The 18878-nt window shown below is 46.0% G+C and overlaps 1 protein-coding gene and 1 long non-coding RNA gene across 4 annotated transcripts; one reads left to right on the top strand and one right to left on the bottom strand.

Annotated features, from left to right (window-relative positions):
* Positions 1 to 313: 313 nt before the first annotated feature.
* LOC136522195 (sugar transport protein MST1-like) lies at positions 314 to 2397 on the top strand. The gene is made up of 4 exons (XM_066515987.1): positions 314 to 479; positions 728 to 1050; positions 1133 to 1765; positions 1856 to 2397. The coding sequence occupies exons 1-4, from the start codon at positions 344 to 346 to the stop codon at positions 2303 to 2305; spliced, it is 1542 nt and encodes a 513-aa protein (XP_066372084.1). The 5' UTR covers positions 314 to 343; the 3' UTR covers positions 2306 to 2397.
* Positions 2398 to 3089: 692 nt separating this feature from the next.
* Positions 3090 to 5020, bottom strand: LOC136522196 (uncharacterized). 3 transcript variants are annotated; one of them, XR_010775807.1, is made up of 5 exons: positions 4375 to 5020; positions 4139 to 4228; positions 3962 to 4055; positions 3787 to 3874; positions 3090 to 3540 (listed from the first exon to the last, which is right to left on the bottom strand). It is a non-coding gene; the product is annotated as an uncharacterized lncRNA (long non-coding RNA). The 3 variants fall into 3 exon arrangements; XR_010775806.1 differs by having other exon boundaries at positions 3090 to 3874; XR_010775805.1 differs by having other exon boundaries at positions 3090 to 4055.
* Between the last annotated feature and the right edge of the window lie 13858 nt (positions 5021 to 18878).

Here is an 18878-nt window from a genome sequence, read left to right as displayed (position 1 = left end):
TCATCCAGGCCAATACATTGATACTTTCTTAGTCCAGCGGTCCTGCCGGCCTTGCACCAGAAATAGTTCTCGCAGTGCTGACTTGCGGATCGGTAATGCAATTCAGTCTTACAGTAGTATATTGTTGGCGCTAATATATCGACATGCTCTCTCCATGCTGATTTGTTGTAAGAGAAAACACTGTTCCAGCTAAAAAAATAAGTTGAAAAATACAAATTATAAGAGAAGCGAACAGGGCCTATATATGTCTCCATCTGCATGGATCTTTGAAGCAAAGGGGAATTAGCCAGAACAGCTCTGTCGTCGGTGAGAAGAAGAAAGAGTGGGAGATCGAGACAGAGAGATGGCTGGAGGTGTAGTCGTTCCGGATGGTGTCTCTGCTGTAGATTACGGCGGAGGCCTGACCCTCTCGGTGTTCATGACCTGCCTTGTGGCTGCCTCAGGTGGTCTAATCTTCGGCTACGACATCGGCATCTCAGGTGCATCTCACACTCCTTTCGATTTTTCTTGTGTGCGTGATGAGCAGCCCAGTTTTCCTTTACTGGTCAGGGAGAGCATCTTGGTTCAGTTCTTGCTTCTTTGTCACAAATTGCTTGGGTCCATCTTCTGATCGTCTGTTTAGAACAAAAGCATCATTGGATGTTGCTTGATCTTACCGTGTGTCGTTTTGGCAAGCCTTGTTAGTGGAGTAGTTGAGTAACACATTGACCTGTCAATTCAATTCAAGGCGGTGTCTCTGAAATGGAGCCGTTCCTGGAGCGCTTCTTCCCGCACATCCTCAAGAAGATGGCGGAGGCGACGCAGGGGAACGAGTACTGCATCTACGACAGCCAGGCGCTCGCGGCCTTCACGTCGTCCCTGTACGTGTCCGGGCTGGTGGCGTCGCTGGTGGCCAGCCGCGTCAGCAAAGCGCTGGGCCGGCAGGCCATCATGTTGATGGGCGGTGCGCTCTTCTTCGCCGGTGCCGTCTTGACCGGCGGGGCCGTGAACCTAGCCTTGCTCATCGTCGGGCGCATGCTGCTTGGCTTCGGCGTCGGGTTCACCTGCCAGGTAAATCACAGCTCTTGCGCTCATGCACCGGTGACGATTTCACTTGTAGGCATCACTGACACGCTTGACGTACGTGCGGCAGGCCGCTCCCCTGTTCCTCGCCGAGATGTCCCCGCCGCGGTGGCGCGGCGCCCTGACGGCAGGCTACCAGTTCTTCCTCGCGCTCGGGGTGCTCATCGCCAACCTCATCAACTACGGCACGGCGCGCGTCTCCTGGGGCTGGCGCGTCTCGCTCGGCCTCGCCGGCGCGCCGGCCGCCCTCATCTGCGTGGGCGCGCTCTTCCTCACCGACACGCCCAGCAGCCTCGTCGTGCGCGGGCGGGCCGACCGCGCCCGCGCCGCGCTCGTCCGGGTGCGCGGGCCCGGCGCGGACGTGGACGCCGAGCTCAAGGAGATCTCGCGCGTCGTGGAGGTTGCGCGCCAGAGCGAGGACGGCGCGTTCCGCCGGATAGCGACGAGGCGCGAGTACCGCCCGTACCTGGTGTTCGCCGTGGCCGTGCCCCTGTTCGCCGAGCTCACCGGCGTCATCGTGCTCTCCTTCTTCTCGCCCCTTGTGTTCCGCACCGTCGGCTTCGGCAGCAACGCCGCGCTGGTGGGCGCCGTCCTCATCGGAGCGATGAACCTTGGCGCGCTAATCCTATCCACGCCCGTCATCGACCGGTACGGCCGTAAGGTGCTGTTCATGGTCGGCGGCGTCCTGATGACCATTTGCCAGGTCGGGTGCTTTATTCCATCAACTCGCTGGGTCTTCAGTTCAGTCAAATCTGACAAGTTCCCGGCCGCTGACGGCTCTTGATCCTTGAAGGCTGCCATCGCTTGGATCATGGGCGCGCAGCTCGGCAAGAGCGGGGAGGCGACGATGGCGCGGCCGTACGCGGTGGCGGTGGTGGTGCTGACGTGCCTGCACAGCGCCGGGTTCGGGGCGTCGTGGGGGCCGCTGGTGTGGGTGGTGCCCAGCGAGATATTCCCCGTGGACATCCGGTCGCTGGGGCAGGCCATGAACGTGTCCATCATCTTGGCCCTCGCCTTCGTGCAGTCGCAGTCGTTCCTCGCCATGCTCTGCCGCTTCAAGTACTCCACCTTCGCCTACTACGCCGCCTGGGTCGCCGTCATGACCGTCTTCGTCGCGGTCTTCCTGCCGGAGACCAAGGGCGTGCCGCTCGAGTCCATGGGCACCATCTGGGTGAAGCACTGGTACTGGAAGAGGTTCGTGCAGGGACATGGGACCAACGCCGTGGCACTGGCACTCACCTGAGATGGAACGGACCTCGCTGTGTCGTTGTTTCCTGTCTGTGGCTTGACACGGGAATGTGCGACGATATATCACTGTGGTGTAATCTTTGGTTAGTGTAAGCCATTTCCAATATATATATATATATATATATATATATATAATACTACTACTACTACTACTACTACTACTACTAACATATACTACTAGTAGTTTGGCAACACAGATTGTTGACAGTATGATGTACCGTTCTCATCAGAAACAATGTCGTCACAACACTAAAATCATTTGTCCCCGAAACTTGAAGCATTGGCTTGTTGATGGCCCAACATCTACTGAATTATGAAGCCGAGCAGGAAACAAAGATGATCCCACCCATATATCTTTTTGTTGCAAATCCCACTCCACCACATGAAAATTCAGCAATGTAAAGCTACTGACATAGTATATATCCAAGTCATATACTTCTACAAGTGTAATCTCGATATTTTTTTTTGTCTCCACTAAAAGAATTATTGATGAAGGCGTAATCATAATCACACCACGATTTTCACTCTATTTATCTTTCTATCACGATATGATGAATAAACATAATTCAAGTACCTAAGTAAGATTGACTTAGCTACATTGGTTTCTAGTAGCTATATGTTCATGAAAACATAGGAAAATAATTAAGCACATGTCAGTGAACAATATGTAAAAGCTGACTGTCCATCAGCATTGACGGAGCGTTCTGTTCTTAACACTATGTAAAAGTCGACAGAACCTATGTTCTTAACAATAGCTAAGTCCCAACCCCACGGAGCGTTCTACGGAATACCCGGTGGATCCAGACTTGTCCTATAGAGATTTCAAGAACAAATGTATGTAAATATGCCTACCAGAAAAGCATACTAAATAACAAGTAAAACGGCTAGATAAATTACACATCAAGGATTGTAGTAGATAGTCAGCCTATTCGCTTGTTGGTTTCAGCCAGGGCTTATCAGCCAGCCAACAGTGTTTTCCTCTCACAACAAACCAGCACCGACTAAGCTTATCAGCCCAGAAACCAACCAGGGAACAGGCCCAGTAAATGAGCCACCACTTGATGCTGCATGAGCTGCAGCAGCAAGAACACCTATGTGCGTACTGTCAGTAGACAGGACGGACGATGACAAAGCAGATTGTTGTCAGGTGGCATGAAATTCTTTATCTCCTACTGCTTTTTGCAAAAGTTATCGGGGTCTTCAGTTTTTTTTCTTTACCGTGCTTGTGACCTGACAAGACACAAGAGATGAAGGACAATAGTAATTAAGGAATTAAAAATAATAACAACCGGCAAGAAAAGAAAGGATGATAATTTTTTCATAGTCATCAAACATGAGCAGATTCAGTCGAATTTCATTTTCGTCTTTGTAGCCATCTCAAAATTATTCAAAACAAGAGGTGATTGGAAACTTATCTGATTCGTTACTGAGTATTCCGTATTCCATATATATCTGAATTTTTTGATTGCATCTTACCAATCAGATGTATTGCAGTGGGCTGAGGTCGTGCACGGGTTGAAGCGCTTGTACGTGAACTGCAGCAGCAGCCACGACTTCCCCACACCTGCAACACAAACAACCAATCAACCGATCATTCGCCGCTCGTATCTACCAATACCAGTGGCCATATGACACCCAGGCTCCCTCTCACGAGGCAGGGCAGCGGGTTCGAGAGCGAAGAGGAGTTCGCGCCGTGGTTGACCATCCGCAACAAGTAATTAATCAACAATCTGCATTGCCTTTCCCTAAAATTCATACACGCAGAAAAAAAAAACAACTGAACATTGTGTTCAATTGCAAGGAAAGGAAAGGTGGTGACGGTGCATACCCCTCTCATGCAGCACAAACACTGGAAGGGCAGCAACAGATCTTTAGCTTGAAGATCCATCTGAGCATGAAACTCGGCTAGAATGTCATCCTGTACTTGTGATATGGAAAAATGCTTACCACTTGAACAAATGGCAATCAGAAATTCAGAGAATCTATAACACGTCTGCCTGAAGATGAATCGAATCAAAATTGCATTTTGAAAACAGATCCTTCTCCTACCTGTTGATTACGTACCGGGGCCCTGGAGGAAGTGGGCTTGCGGTCCCATTGCCGTCGGCATGCACGGAGATCTTCTCATTTGTAGATAGGGCCCAATCCGCTCTCTCCGATGAAGTAAGGCTGGTCGCGTCGGCGGGCCATTCGCATTCCCACCGCGCCGCCGTCGGATCGACCGGGGCCTCGCTGCCGATGGGCATCTTCAGCCGGATCCAGGCCGCCGTGCCCGGCGGACGCGCGAGGGGCCCAGGCGCGGGCACCGGCTGGCCGCCCGCCGCTGCTCCATGGCACCCTCTGCCCACCTCGCCCCTGCTCGCATCCCTTGGAAGCCGCCACAGCCAGCCGCCCTGGAAGCCCCTAGTCGCGTCCTATGGAAGCCGCCGCAGCCACCTAGCCCAACCGGCCGCCGGGATCAGGCGGGGCGGTCGTCCTGGCTGTGGGGAAGAGGAGAGGGAGAGGAGTCGGCACGTGGGGAAGAGGAGTCAGCGCATGGGGAAGAAGAGAGGGAGAGGAGTCGGCGCGTGTCTGGTAAATGCAGCGCGGATTTCTCCAGGAGGAGTCACGGCGTCCGTGGGGGAGGGTCGAGGTCGAGTCGCGGCGTCGGGGAGAGATCCAGGAGTCCCAGTGTCGGGGGAGAGGGAGAGTGGCGCGGGGTGGGCAGGATGAGTGATGCAAACAATTTGGGCCGTTGGACTTGAGTGAGTAAGAGAAAGAAGAGTTTAAAGTAGATCTGGTGCGTTCGTTTTTAAGGTGCGTTGTTTTTTGGTGTAATTTTTTTATGCATCTAGAAGAGATCATGACTGTGGTGGACAGTTTTTTACGTGGCTTTAGAAAAATTTATATCTGTGCATTATATGTGGTAGAGATACCGAGACATTGTTTGAAGATGGCTTGCCATTTTTCTACTGCCACTTGTGAAACACAGGTGAGCTAGCTTTGGAAATTTTCCATTCACTACATATATAGCAGTATATAATCTTTCTAGCTTTGGAAATTTTCCATTCACTACATAACTGGCATTAGTTAATGGGTAAAATATTTTTTCAAGGTAATATTAGATTTTGTGCTTGCAGAAGATATGGAGCAGATTTTTACAATGATATTAAAGCAGGCATAGGTACTAGCGCATATGGCATACAGCCGGTAATGGCAAGGATCCCTCAAATCCTATTCGCTTTAACTACTTCAACAGTACTTTTCAACGAACGAACAATGTTTTTTCTTTCACAACAAATCAGCATAAGTTAAATTTCAGTGAAACAAACAGGGGCACCTAGTTGCATGCCTTAATGAGCAGTCTAGAGTACTTGGAAATCTTTGATGAGCACAGGGAACATGGTAGTATTAGTCATTTTTTTTTCGGAAATCAATATCTCCTACATCATACATAAAGGTTAATGCTCACATTGCAGAACTAAACCAAACTAAAGTGACATGTATATTGACTGTAATTTTTGTTTTGTTTAATAAATAAACGGGGTAGGAGCCTAGGAGCAAGTTCAATTCAAATTCACGCCATGCTTATCATTTCTAATTTTTATGTAGTTATATCCATGCTTGAAGAAAGTTTATTGGCCATGATATATTCAGTATTATAATACTTATCAAATGAAAAAGAGGGCAGGTAGCATCTTTTGTAATTGCCATCATCCATCGTAGCTTGTGGAACTTGTATGTTGCCTTTACATCAGTATGCACTTCCTGCATCGCCCAGTCAGAATCCAGGGAGATGTCTATGCTGGATCCCTGTGTTCTACAGCGCGTTACTCCTAGGCCAAAACAGATTTCCATTTCCCAAAGGCATTTGAGCAAACAGGTGGAGCGCATGCTATTGCATACATTGGAGCAAGGGAGCAGCGCCACGAAGGCAGCCTGCCGCCGGCATGGCCTAGGGAGCGCCAGCAACAGCAGGGGCGGGGCACGAAGCACTACCCGGCGTCGTCCGCAGCGCCGCCGGGCGCGTCCTCCTCTCCCTGCTCGGCCTTGCCCCTAGTCTGCGTTGTCGTCGCCTGCTGCAGTTGCGTGAGTTCCCAGTGAGGAGCGGGCTCAGTGTGAGGAGGGGACATCGGATCCCGGCTCGCCGGCTGTGACATGGCTTGTGCCCTGTGGAGGCGCAAGATGGTGGAAAAAACAGGCGATTGAGGCGGGGCGGCGTAGGGAGGGATGATTGGAGTCGGAGATGGCGTCGCACGCGGCGTGGATCGGGTCCTTGGCCTAGAGCCTAGAGGTCGAGCAGGCAGGAGGAGGCGTCGGCTCGGGGCGGAGGCATCAGCGCCGAGGGAGAGGGCACGGCGCAGCGCGAGAGGGGGATGGCTGCGGCAGCTTGTCTCGCGCCGAAGACGAAGGCTCTAGAATCGCTATCTGCTGCACCGTGGATGGTTCGATCAATATGCAACAGAGGATAAAAAAACAGGCGACGTGGCCCAATGAGAGGGCAGAGCTTGGCCCTGATTTCGTTATATAGAGAAAATCTTCTAACGGAATTCTTGCATGTATGTCTTTCAAGCAAATTAGAACAAATAACTGAAATGGTCTGTTTGTTTATTGTCACGTTATTTTCACATGATTTTCGATCCTCCGAATCATATATTGTACTTTTACCTATGTTTCTCATTGCAATCCAAATATCCAATAGACCAATAGTCTTAGTTAATGTTTACTTGTCTCCTTGCTCCTATGGTTACAAGCAAAGTACTAGTATAGGATAGCACGGGGCGGAGGAGAAAACTGAGAGCTACTTTGGCAGCCCATTTTAACGTGGGGTTCTCGGCCTTTTTCCTACGAATGAAGCCCAACTAGCTCACACATTTGGAAGCCTGTTATGCAGGGGTCTTAGGCTTGAGCAAGCCCAGTTTCCACATGGAAACAAGCTCGGCCTACTACGAACACTATGCTAGCGCGCCAAGTAATATTTGCTAGGCCGATTTTTTCAGAACAATCTAGATTGATAATCTATTTTAATTTGAATGTAAACACCACCCTATCAAGATGTGCTCAACTTCAATATTAGGAACACGCCACTTGTGAGATGGGTGTCATGAACACGGATCCTTGCATGGCTTTTGGAATGATCATTCGTTAAAGTGAGTGGCGTTGTTTCCTACCAGACTACCGACGGACTGCTAGGGTATGCCCTTAAAAGCCGTGAGTAGTATACTTGGTTCAAGTTCAGTAGTGCTTTTATGCTTTATATTAGGTTATAAAAAACAAAGATAAAGAGTTAGTAGTGCAATAGTGCTTGTTCTCTTGCTTGCCCTTTTCTGTTAAAAAAACCGTTAATGGGAATCGTGTAACTGGTTCATGATGGAGGCAATCTGGATGCTTTATTCGATTCTTCCGACCAACCATTATTACCCTTTCCTCGGCCCTCTCGGATACCCATTGTTCCATGCATAGCCTTTTAAATTTGAGAGGATCCTTGGCAAATGGTCCTTGTCCCTGTGCATGCTTTACGGTGCCAAGTGTCTATTTAAATATGCTTCCTCTGTCCGTTAAATACATCAATTCTAAGAGTTCTCTTAAGTCAATTTTTTATATTTCACTAAATTTATAGAAAAATGCAAAAAATTATGAAGACAAAAGACACATTATAAAAATATAGTTTACGGTGTATCTAATCTAATAATACTAATTTGGTGCCATAAATCTTGACGCCCTTTTTTCTATAAACTCGACCAAAACTTAAAGAAGTTTGACTTAAGACAACTATAAAAGTTAATTTACTTAACTTTTTTGGACGATATTTTGGCAACTAGCTAGGCTCCAACATCATGGGGGGTATATATGGTGGTACTTACTTCCTTCGGTCCAGTTTATAAGACATCTTCTAATATAGCACGGTTTTCTAAATTATATTTGCGAAATGTCTTTTAAAATGGACTAGAGGGAGTAATACTCAAGAAAGAGATCACTCTAGCTAGTGACAAAAAATAGACATTATATTGCGAGCGGACGATCATTTCTGTCATCTTATCGCAACTTAATATATATGACACCATATACATGGCCTATTTCAGAAAAAAATATATTGCGTAGACTTTGGTAGTACTCGTATGTCCTGACTTTTTCAGGCTCTATTCAAAAAAATTCACCATGGTGGCCTATTTTTTTTATCATTTGTTCTTTTAATTTGCCGGAGAAGTAGCAAGAGGAGGAAGAGGAATTGAATGAGGAGGATGATCACAAAACAGAGTGTACCACGGCTCATTAAGTTCCTTGTTTTGGAAACTATCTAATAGATTGAAGTCTTCAACTTGGCATGGGTCTAGTCATTGCATTTTCTTAAATTTATTCTAAGAACAAAAGTATTTTTGTTGTCAGTGGACAATGAGGCGCCTACAATTCTTAATGTCCGTTGGTCTAATCTCTCAGAGGTGTTTATAGTGGTAAACAGTAGAGTATGTTTTTTTCTTAGAAAAGTGGCAATTCCTATTTGACTTGATAGGAGTTGCATTGTGACGTTAGGTTTGTAGGGAGAGGAAAGCTAGAGTGAAAATAAATTGAGTATGTAGAGTAGGAGAAATATAATATCGTCCCAGCTAATACGGTAGGGGTTTCACAAAATTGAATTGAAAGTTGAGATATACAAGGGGCTACTGGCTACTACCTCCATCTCGAAATATAAGGACTGTGCATGCCATACTTTAAACCATCGTGGCCTATTTTGATGGTAGCATTAATTGCTTGGTGGGATGAGCAAGAGGAGGAAGAGGAAAAGGTGGACGAGGAGGTAGCGAATGAACAAAGTGTAGCTCAACTAGTTAATTTTGGTGCGGTTGAACATATATATATATATATATATATATATATATATATATATAGGGAGGGGCTATTCAGTAGCCGGCTACAAAATAAGTTATTCTGTAGCCACCTCCATTTACTATAATTTTATATACTAATTTACCATAATATAAATACATATTTACGATAGTTGGGTTATTATAACACATGGGGATATTTACCATAACGTTATATTAAACCACTTAGTAAGGAGTTACTATAATCTCGTAAAATAACATAGTAATTATCGTAACTCAAAGTGGCTACAGAATAAGTTATTCTGTAGCCAGCTACAGGATAGTAGTTCTATATATATATATATATATATATATATATATATATATATATATATATATATATATATATATATATATATATATATATATATATATATATATAGGGAGAGGCTATTCAGCAGCCGGCTACAAAATAAGTTATTCTGTAGCCACCTCTATTTACCATAATTTTATATACTAATTTACCATAATGTCAATATATATTTACGATAGTTGGGTTACTATAACACATGGGAATATTTACCATAACTTTATAGTAAACCACTTAGTAAGGAGTTACTATAATCTCATAAATTAACATAGTAATTATCGTAACTCAAAGTGGCTACAGAATAAGTTATTCTATGGCCAGCTACAGAACAGTAGTTCTATATATATATATATATATATATATATATATACACACACACACACACACTTGAGTTGAGTTTTTTTTGACTTGACACGCGTGGTACTCACATTTTTTTGGGAGTTTTGTAAAAGGAAAAACATTACTATTCTTTCAGTGTGTAGTAGGTGACGTGCAAGTAACCTCGAAGGACTTGTGGCGACTTAGCCAATCACGAGATCCGTCGCCTCAGTTCGTATGGGATGCTCGAGGATAGAGTACGGCTGTACGGGTGTGTGAGTTGATAGAGGTTGAATGTGCATGCATGTATACGACTGTTTGCCATGCCATTGCGTCTGTAATGTGCTGAAAATCACGCTTTAAGAAAAAAAATAAAGGAATTCATGGTTGATTTGATAAAGAATGTGAAGACCGGGAGACCTATGTTTGTTTGGGGGGTGGGTGGTAGAGAGAGAGAAGCTAGCGGTGAGTGCAAAATACATGTGTTACGAAGAGGAGAGGGTAGTGAGAACCGGCTAACATAGAAAATTTTTCCACAAAAGTGAACTAAAAGTTGAATAGTTACTACTATCTCGATCCTGAAATATGAGGGTGCATACTGCATAGCCAAAATGAAAGAGGAGAAAATTACACTACTACTATATAACCAGCAAATAAACTTCGCAAAGTCCCATTAGACTGCAAGGCTACTGTAACAACACAAAGTCACAAACACGGATTTACATGCATATGCCATTATGCCAATACAACGACGACAATGTGTGTAGCGTTAAGCCGCAGGCTGGCATTCGGCTCTTGTGCTCGCGTTGCCGAAGAAGTCGACGTTCCCGCAGTAGACCTTGATGTCGTAGAGCCTTGTCCACGCGACGCCGACCCTGAACCGCGCCACGGCGGTGACCGTGACGCTGAAGCTGTGGCAGGTCCTGTTCCCCGTGAACTCCTCCCCGGCGAGCCCCACCATGGACACCGTCGCGTTCACCTTTCTCTCGCTGCGCCTCGGCTGGTGCAGCGGCAGGTCCGCCGAAACGTTGGCCCTCATCCAGTTCAACCCCCACACCCCGCTGCTGTTGCTCACGTCGACGAAGATGCTCTGGTACCGCACCGCCGCGCGCCGGCTGGGGTTGTGGGCGGCGAGGGTGAGGAACAGGCGCGCCGGGTCGCTCGTGAAGTCGTTGCGCGCGTCGGTGACGGAGAAGCTGAGGTGCGCCGGGCTCAGCACCACGGAGACGACGGTGACGACCGTCGCCGCGACGAGGGTTGCCGCGAGGGCAGCCAGGATGAAGTGCTTGGTTTCCAGGCCGCCTGATGACGGAGGTGCCATCGCCATGCCTGACTACGTACGGGCGGGAGTCTGTGTAGTATAGCTGGGTCGTCAAATATAGACTGTGTTAAGAAGTTAGGATAGACATATAGGAGTACTCGGTCTCTAGCTATGTAGCGTGGTCTAGCAAATTACTCCACGTGCATGCACGCGTACTTATGATTAAGGCCCTGTTTGCATAGCTTCACCAACTTAACAACTTCATGAACTATTGTGAGCTGTTTTTTTTTTCAAACATGTGTTTTAAAACAGCTTTGGGTGAAGCTTCTTTTGTTTTGTGCTCTCACAAAGGGATGGGGTGGGACGAAGTTGAAAAAAAAACTTATTTAAGCTTCATATAACACAAGTGGACCCTAATAGACCTAAAAGATTACATGTGCCCCTTTGCCTATCGGGGAAGGAGAATGCAGGGAGGCGACCTGTCGACCGCCGGGGTGCGGCCCATGTCGGGAGTGCGGCCGCCGAGGAGAATCCCGCCGGGGGCGCAGCTACCAGGGCATGGCCCACTGGGGCAACACACGAGCTCGAAGATGGTCGCCAGGGCATTGGCCCGTTGGAGCTTGAAGATGGCCTGCCGGGGAGCATGAAGATGGAGAAGAAGGTCGGAGCACGCGTGCGCGGTCGCCTGGGGCACAACTACCACGTGAGGCCATGAGGCCAGGCATGCCGCTGCTAGGGCGTGGGCCGGGACGCGAACGCTTGGGGCACGAAGCTAGGAGCGCTCGCATGTAGGCCTTATAGATCACAGATCACACATCAATTTAGGTGGCTATCCTATCAAGAATGAAGAACGCGCGAGATTGAAATGCGATGAACACACAGAGCATGATAACTGCCGGATGACAGAGCTATTTTCCTCTGATTGTTCTGGACAGTACAAAGGTGAACTCGTGGAGTTCTCAGGTGCTAACCACACCTTAACACACGCGCTAACACAAACGGGAGTTAGCCTCGCACTTATATATGAAAGTAATACACTTAACACAGTGATACAATGTGACTCAACACAACTACCTACGAGTGCACGACGTGGGAGCGCGCTCACCGCGCGCCTAACAACCCTGGCCTCTTTCAAACTCCAAATTGCCGCCCACTGCCTTGACTTGGACAACCGTTGCATCAACGTCACATACATGTGCACAATAACGATTAGCCCAACATCGCGTGGCCACCGAGAGGGCACGTGCGGGCGCTGGGAGTGCTCACATGGTCATCGGGAGTGCTCACGTGGCCACCGGAATGCGCGGCCGACAGGAGGGCTCGCGCGGCCGCTGGGAGGGAGAGCACGCGCGACTGCACAAGCTCCGTTCAGCCGTCTCTGTCTTTTTGGGTGGCTATGGGAAGAAGATGGCAAGTAGAGAAAGAAAAGCGAAATGCTAAGGGTATTATAGTACTTTATTGTTTTCCCCTCTTAAGAAGCTGTTTTGTCAAATGAGGTTAAGAAAACAGGTCAGCTTCAAGAAAAAAACAATTTCACTGGTTAAGCTGAGTTGTACTAAACGGGCCTTATAGATTGGCAACGATCCAAGGATGGAAGCTAATTTGTTATGTCATGATCCGGCAGCTTAACCTTGCAAGCAGGGAAGGAATCATACATCCAGCATCCACGCACCACAGTGCACGTTAAGGACAGAGGTTTGGCACGATTCTCGAGGTAATAAGGGCAAGTATAATATTCCGATTGTGCGATGTTCGTTGTCACTCTTGCTTCCTTTTCCATTTAACAATGTCCACAATCAGACCCTTTTATTTATTTTTTCCTTTTCTCTTAAACAATTGGAAAGTTCAAACCATCTGCTTACACATCGAATAAAGCTTGCGCTATTGTTCAATTTATTTACTTAATCATCACGTATAATATTATTCATATCGAAAGTCACATCTCTCAAAGATTCCTTTGCTTCGTTCCTGGGTTAGATAGATAGATTTCATCATCTTGCATTGGCTTTGGTTGTGCTGGTATATTAACTAATACTACAAGTTGATAGTAAGGATTTTTTACTCTGCATAAAATCACCCGTGAAGCTCAATATAATGCACCACATAAGTATATCACAGGCATTATATCCAACCTAGCTCGCTTTCACTTACATTATTAGGTACGTACGTAGTAGGTCAATATATGTATGTGTGACTCTTGAAATATTCGTGGTGCAAGTGTGAAATATATACAATTTTATGTGTACATGACAAAATAAAAATAAGATTTACGCACCATGATGGCATGATATGTTACTTTCTTTCACACACCCGTTACTGAAATTCACTCACTTCGTCATCAAGAAATTACGGGCGGCGCGAATGAACGTCCTTCGCACAAAATCGTATCATAGTATGGCATAAATTTATAGTTTGCATCTGAACATCAAATTTGGCAAATTAAAACTACTGGTGGTGTGGAGGTGGGTCGTGTAGAAAAAAAGCAGATACGAAAATGCACTGTAATTGTTTACCACTAGAACACAAGATAGGTCTGCAGAGCTTATTCACAGCCAACTATGGTACTCTCCACTCATATATATAAACAGGTAGGCCGTGTAGGTGATGGAACAGGGCTTATCCAATGATATCCATTGCTTCCATATACACACACGAAGATAAAAAGAAGCAAGCAAGGCCAGTTACGCCGCCGCCGTAGTTATGGCGCCGGTGGACGGCGACGCCGCCGAGAAATCACCATTCCGGTGGATAGACGCGGCACGGTACGTGGTGGCCTCCGTGGTGGCCGTGCTCATCATCGCCGTCATCGTCAACGCCATCAAGGTCGTTCTCCGGCCAGAGTCGCTCTTCTTCTCGGTCTCCGGCGGCTGCGTGCCAATGGTGAGGATCATCCAGTCGTCGTCGCAGCCGATGCTGGTTCTCCAGCTAGGTCTTCGCGCGGACAACCCGGCCGGGCGCGCCCGGATGTACTACGTCGGCATCACCGGGTACCTCTTCGACAAGAACGTATCGGCGGCGTCGTTGCATCCGAGCAGCGACTGCATCGTCTCGTTCCGTGTGAAAGACAAAGTGGTGGAGCAGCAAAAGGCGGTTGTCTCCTCAGTGAATATCAAAGCGAATAGAACAACCATGGTAAGGTCCTACTTCGACTTGCTGTACTCCGGCAATGGCAGCACCTTCTTCAGGGACGTCACGATGAGGTTGGACGGCACGCTAATCACCGAAGTACCGTCCGGCTTCAACGCGTCTTCTCGCCGGACCACGTACTACTGCCCGCAGCTTCTCGTCGGCGGGGACTCGTCGGATGACGACGCCTTCAAGAACAGGCCGGACGTGGTTTGCAGCACCTAGGCCTAGGTGTACGCCAGTCGTACTTTTCGGGTTTCATGATTTTGCATATATATATATGTATTGTTGCGCCAATTAGCTTTATTTGGAGCTTGCTGGACCAACGAATCGGTTGCCCCTATTTCTGTACGTTGACGAGTCTTCTTCTAATTGAATGATTTTTCTGCCTTTATATGAGTTGTTACTGTTTTAGATGTATATATACACACTAGTAGACAAGCACATCTATGTCCCTGAAGATCAGTGAACCATGCGGCTCATCTATGTGCCCAGCAGTCCTTAGTTTCTCTTCTTGATTTTGTTTGACAATCCGCCCTAGCTTCTTGCAGAATTGTCTGCAGTTCAATTGTAATGTTCACCTTAATGAATGAAGCGTTGGTTCCAAACAAGCACATGTGATACGCATGTGTCTATGTAAAAAAAATCATATATAATAGTTGAGAACTCATTTGCAACTCCTAATGTAAACCCCTGATTTCGAATGGTAAGTTCTACCATCGGAGGGATGGATTAAAATGCTAGTAATTCATTCTTCCAAAACTGCAGTATGGATGGCAAAGGTAAGCATCTCGTCGACCTTGGTACTTTCTTCCCTAGCATTTTGCCAAGCTGAAGACAAAAATTTAATAAAATTGTTAAGACAAATTACATATGAAAATTAGATGAATATTCTACTAACCAAACAACAATCAGTAATGTACATATCCATCTTAATTGACAAATTCTTTAAATCACCTCACCTTCTGTGCTTGAGCAATAGTGCACTTGGTGAATGCATACGTGCGCGCGCGCACATAAACTAGGCTACTCCACTAGTTATCAGTAGTAAACGTGTTCATATGTTGTAACGAAGCGTACCCCTTATTGCAAGGTTATCTAAGCAACTTACACTACTACAGAATCATCACCACCGCTTGGAAACCCTGTCACCACCGATTTTGCCGGTCGTTGGTGAAAGTGGACACTGATACCAGTCATGATTATCACCGTCGGATCATATTAATGCTGGTTCAACCTGGCAGTGATAATGATACGTTAAACTAAAAAAGCAGTCACCTGTGCTGATGAGCCCACTGGCCCACGAACCAGCCCACCGTCGAGCCAATGCAGAAGGGCCACCGCGGTAGGTGTCGCATGCACCGCCAGGATGCCACTCCAGGGCCATGTTGGAGTCCACCCGCACCGCCTAGATGCCATTCTAGGCCGCACTGAAGATTGCCAGTGTTGGAGCCCCACCCGCTGACGGAGCACCACGCGGGGATGCACCGAAGTCCTTACACGCTGGGGTGGCCACTCCAGGCTGCCCACGTTGGGGTCGCACGCGCCATCAGGCTAGAGGGGCGCTCGCGCCGCTAGGGTGCCATGCCAAAGACCGCATGCACTGCCCCCCCCCCCCCCCCCCCCCCCTCCACGACCATGGGGGCACCCCGCCGAGCCACGCCAAAGGCCGCATGTGTTGGGGCCACCAAGCCATGGAGCCTCCCTCAACGTTGGGCCGCCATGCCAGAGGCCAACGCACCGGGGAACCACGCCAGGCTGGAGGCCACCCACACCCTCCGAGAGAGGAATATAGAGAGGGAGTAAAGGAGAAGAGGTAGGAAGGGTGGGAGAGAGAAAGGGACAAATGGGAGAAAATGGACCCCTCATAGGACGACACTTGGGTGAGTGGGTTCTATGTGTCGTCCTCCCCGAGGAAGGCAAACTTCGGGAGAGGGAGTCACATATATGAACCTTTGGTGAAAATGACGTTCACTGATGGTTTGTATTACAAAGCCTCGGTGAAAATCGCCACCAGCCTGATTTGTAAAACGGGCGGTGAAAATGTCGTTGGTAAAACGGTTTTTTAGTATAGTGTTATGGCATGAAGATTTATATAACAGGCACACCATCTATTTCAATATGTATTGGAGTCGGACTTCGTTGGGAGCAAAAACGCGTATGGTTCTAACTCGCATGAGACGGATAGAAGAATTCCTTCACTATTCAGTATATTACTACGTGTGTGTGTGTGTGTGTGTATATATATATATATATATATATATATATATATATATATATATATATATATATATATATATATATATATATATATATATATATATATATATTAGTTGGGTTACTATAATACATGGGGATATTTACAATAACGTTATAGTAAACCAGTTAGTATGGAGCTACTATAATCTCGTAAATTAACATAGTAACTATCGTAACTCAAAGTGGCTACAAAATAAGTTATTTTGTAGCCAGCTACAGGATAGTAGTTCTCTCTCTGTGTGTATATAGATAGATAGATAGATAGATTAAGACAGTATAATAGTATTAGATTATAAAAATAGATACATATATGCCATTTTACACCCACCTAGCCTTGTAAAAGGAACAGGGAGTAATACATAGCCACAAACATGTGCACAAGTTGCGCATCTTGCCTTTATTTAGTGGAACAATATAATCAAGCTACCTCATGCATCTCTCAATGAGCTATAGCTTGAGCGAGTATTGTAGTAGAGCAGGCCTCGGCGAGTCGAGGCAGCCTGAGCACTCAGCAGGCGTTGCGGCGGAATCCGACTGACCCTCTGCCGACGTTGTAGAGCACCTCGATGGTCTGCTGCTGCACGTGGCCGAGGATCCCCGGCATGCGGTCATACATATATAAATACTATTGACCTAACCCTCTCCATCTCAACATTGAAACATTCATATGCTTTCTAGAGGTTGAAAAAGGAAGAGAACACCGTAAGCAAGAAATATCTTGTGTTGCCAAAATCTGAATCACTGATATGTCCTAACGAGATTACAAAAATATCTTTACCACGATTATGGAATGTTTCAATTAAATGACAATTTACTACATTCACCATTTCCTTTACAAAATTACACACTATTTGTAACACCCCTAGGAACCACACGATTCCTTGGATGCTACTCCCTTCATTCCAAATTACAAGTCGTTCGTCTTCTCTGGATACATAACTTTTGGTATGCACCTAGGTATTTATGTCTGAATACATAGTAAAAGTTATGTGTTTAGAAAACGTAGAATGATATATAATTTTGATCCGAGAACACTACACTACATGTTCGTTTCACTGAAATTTGGCTTATGCTGATGCTTATGCTAAAATGCTGTGAGAGAAAAACAATGTTGGTTCGCTGAAAAGTACCGCTGAAGTAGTGCAGTAGAATAGGTGAACAGTGACTTTCATGGTTCTTAGCGTGTTACCTTAGTTATCAAGTACTCCTTATCCTTAATAATTCATGATGCCTTACGTGTGTAAAGTGATCAAAGGAGAGAGGGAGGAAAAAGAGGAAGGTTCAGAACACCTTATTATATATAGGCTACAATATGATATTGGAAGGCAAGAAACACCAGTGTATGATTCGCAATAAAGGAAGGCATATTAGAATGTATATGTATGACTCCCGATGACACACCCGTTTATATATCTGAAATAATACTAAGAAAACACAAGTGTATGATTGAAAAGAATGTTGAATAAAATATGTAAGTGTATGATTGTAGATGAGATCGCCAAAGGAAACCAAATCCTCAAAACTATGAAAACTATTCGAAAATTCAACATTGCAATGTCATACTCTCCCATGAAATTGAAAGACAACGAAAAGCTCCCTGTGTTGTTTCCTGGTGTCAAATGTGCAGCAACAGTACACGTACTTGTGATGGATACCACCTCGAACAAATCTCTGGGAACAATGATTTCTCAGCCCTGATTAAGTAAAAAAAAGTTCAGTCCTTAATTTACACACGGTAATAATGGTTTTTTCCATTCAAATTTCTGTCCCCCCCAAAAAAAATCATGATACTTCTTCTATCTTTTCTTTAAGTCCTCTCCCTCCAAGTAATTCTTGGCGTGTCACACTCATTATCAGATCAGAATGGAGTCCTTTCTCTTTTGTGCTGAAACATATATAAGTCCCATTTTATAACATGCATGACAATGCTGATGATAACCCTAGTATATCATTCCTGCTGTCTCCCCTCTTTGTCGGAAAAGAAAAGGAGTAGGTCTGTGTTATGGGACAGCACCACAACCATTTTTATCTATCATGACAATTTTAATTAGTAACAGGACCCCTTTATTTACAATAAAGAATCAGGTTCCATGGACTTGGGTAGTCCTGTAGGCAACGCCAGTTTCACAAATGCCTCAAAAGGTCACTCAAATGCTTAACGTACGCGACACACAGCGTTACAAATAATGCTAATAGATCCTTATAATTGCTTTAGTTTTGTTTATTCAGTGGCCTGTTCAGGAGCATATATTGGAGCGCCATGTATACTGAATAGAACCTTTAATAGTGTGCTCAATCAATGTTGGTGTACTGTAGCATGTTTGAGGCTTCGTTTGGCGGAATATACGTCAACCTGATTACTCCTCTGGTCACATTGCAAGCAGACTTTTTTTTGTTTTATTTCTTGTTTCTGACCATTCATGTCGCAAAACAGTTAAAATCCCACTACTAC

This window comes from Miscanthus floridulus, chromosome 18 (genome assembly GCF_019320115.1).
Source record: "Miscanthus floridulus cultivar M001 chromosome 18, ASM1932011v1, whole genome shotgun sequence".
Taxonomy (NCBI): domain Eukaryota; kingdom Viridiplantae; phylum Streptophyta; class Magnoliopsida; order Poales; family Poaceae; genus Miscanthus; species Miscanthus floridulus.
This window is presented reverse-complemented; position numbering and strand designations above follow the sequence as displayed.

Bases quoted from the DNA above. Each gene is read 5' to 3' on its own strand.
- LOC136522195 (XM_066515987.1), top strand. From the start codon at position 344: ATGGCTGGAGGTGTAGTCGTTCCGGATGGTGTCTCTGCTGTAGATTAC. The intron at 480-727 runs GTGCATCTCACA...ATTCAATTCAAG, and splicing joins CTACGACATCGGCATCTCAG to GCGGTGTCTCTGAAATGGAG. The intron at 1,051-1,132 runs GTAAATCACAGC...TACGTGCGGCAG, and splicing joins GCGTCGGGTTCACCTGCCAG to GCCGCTCCCCTGTTCCTCGC.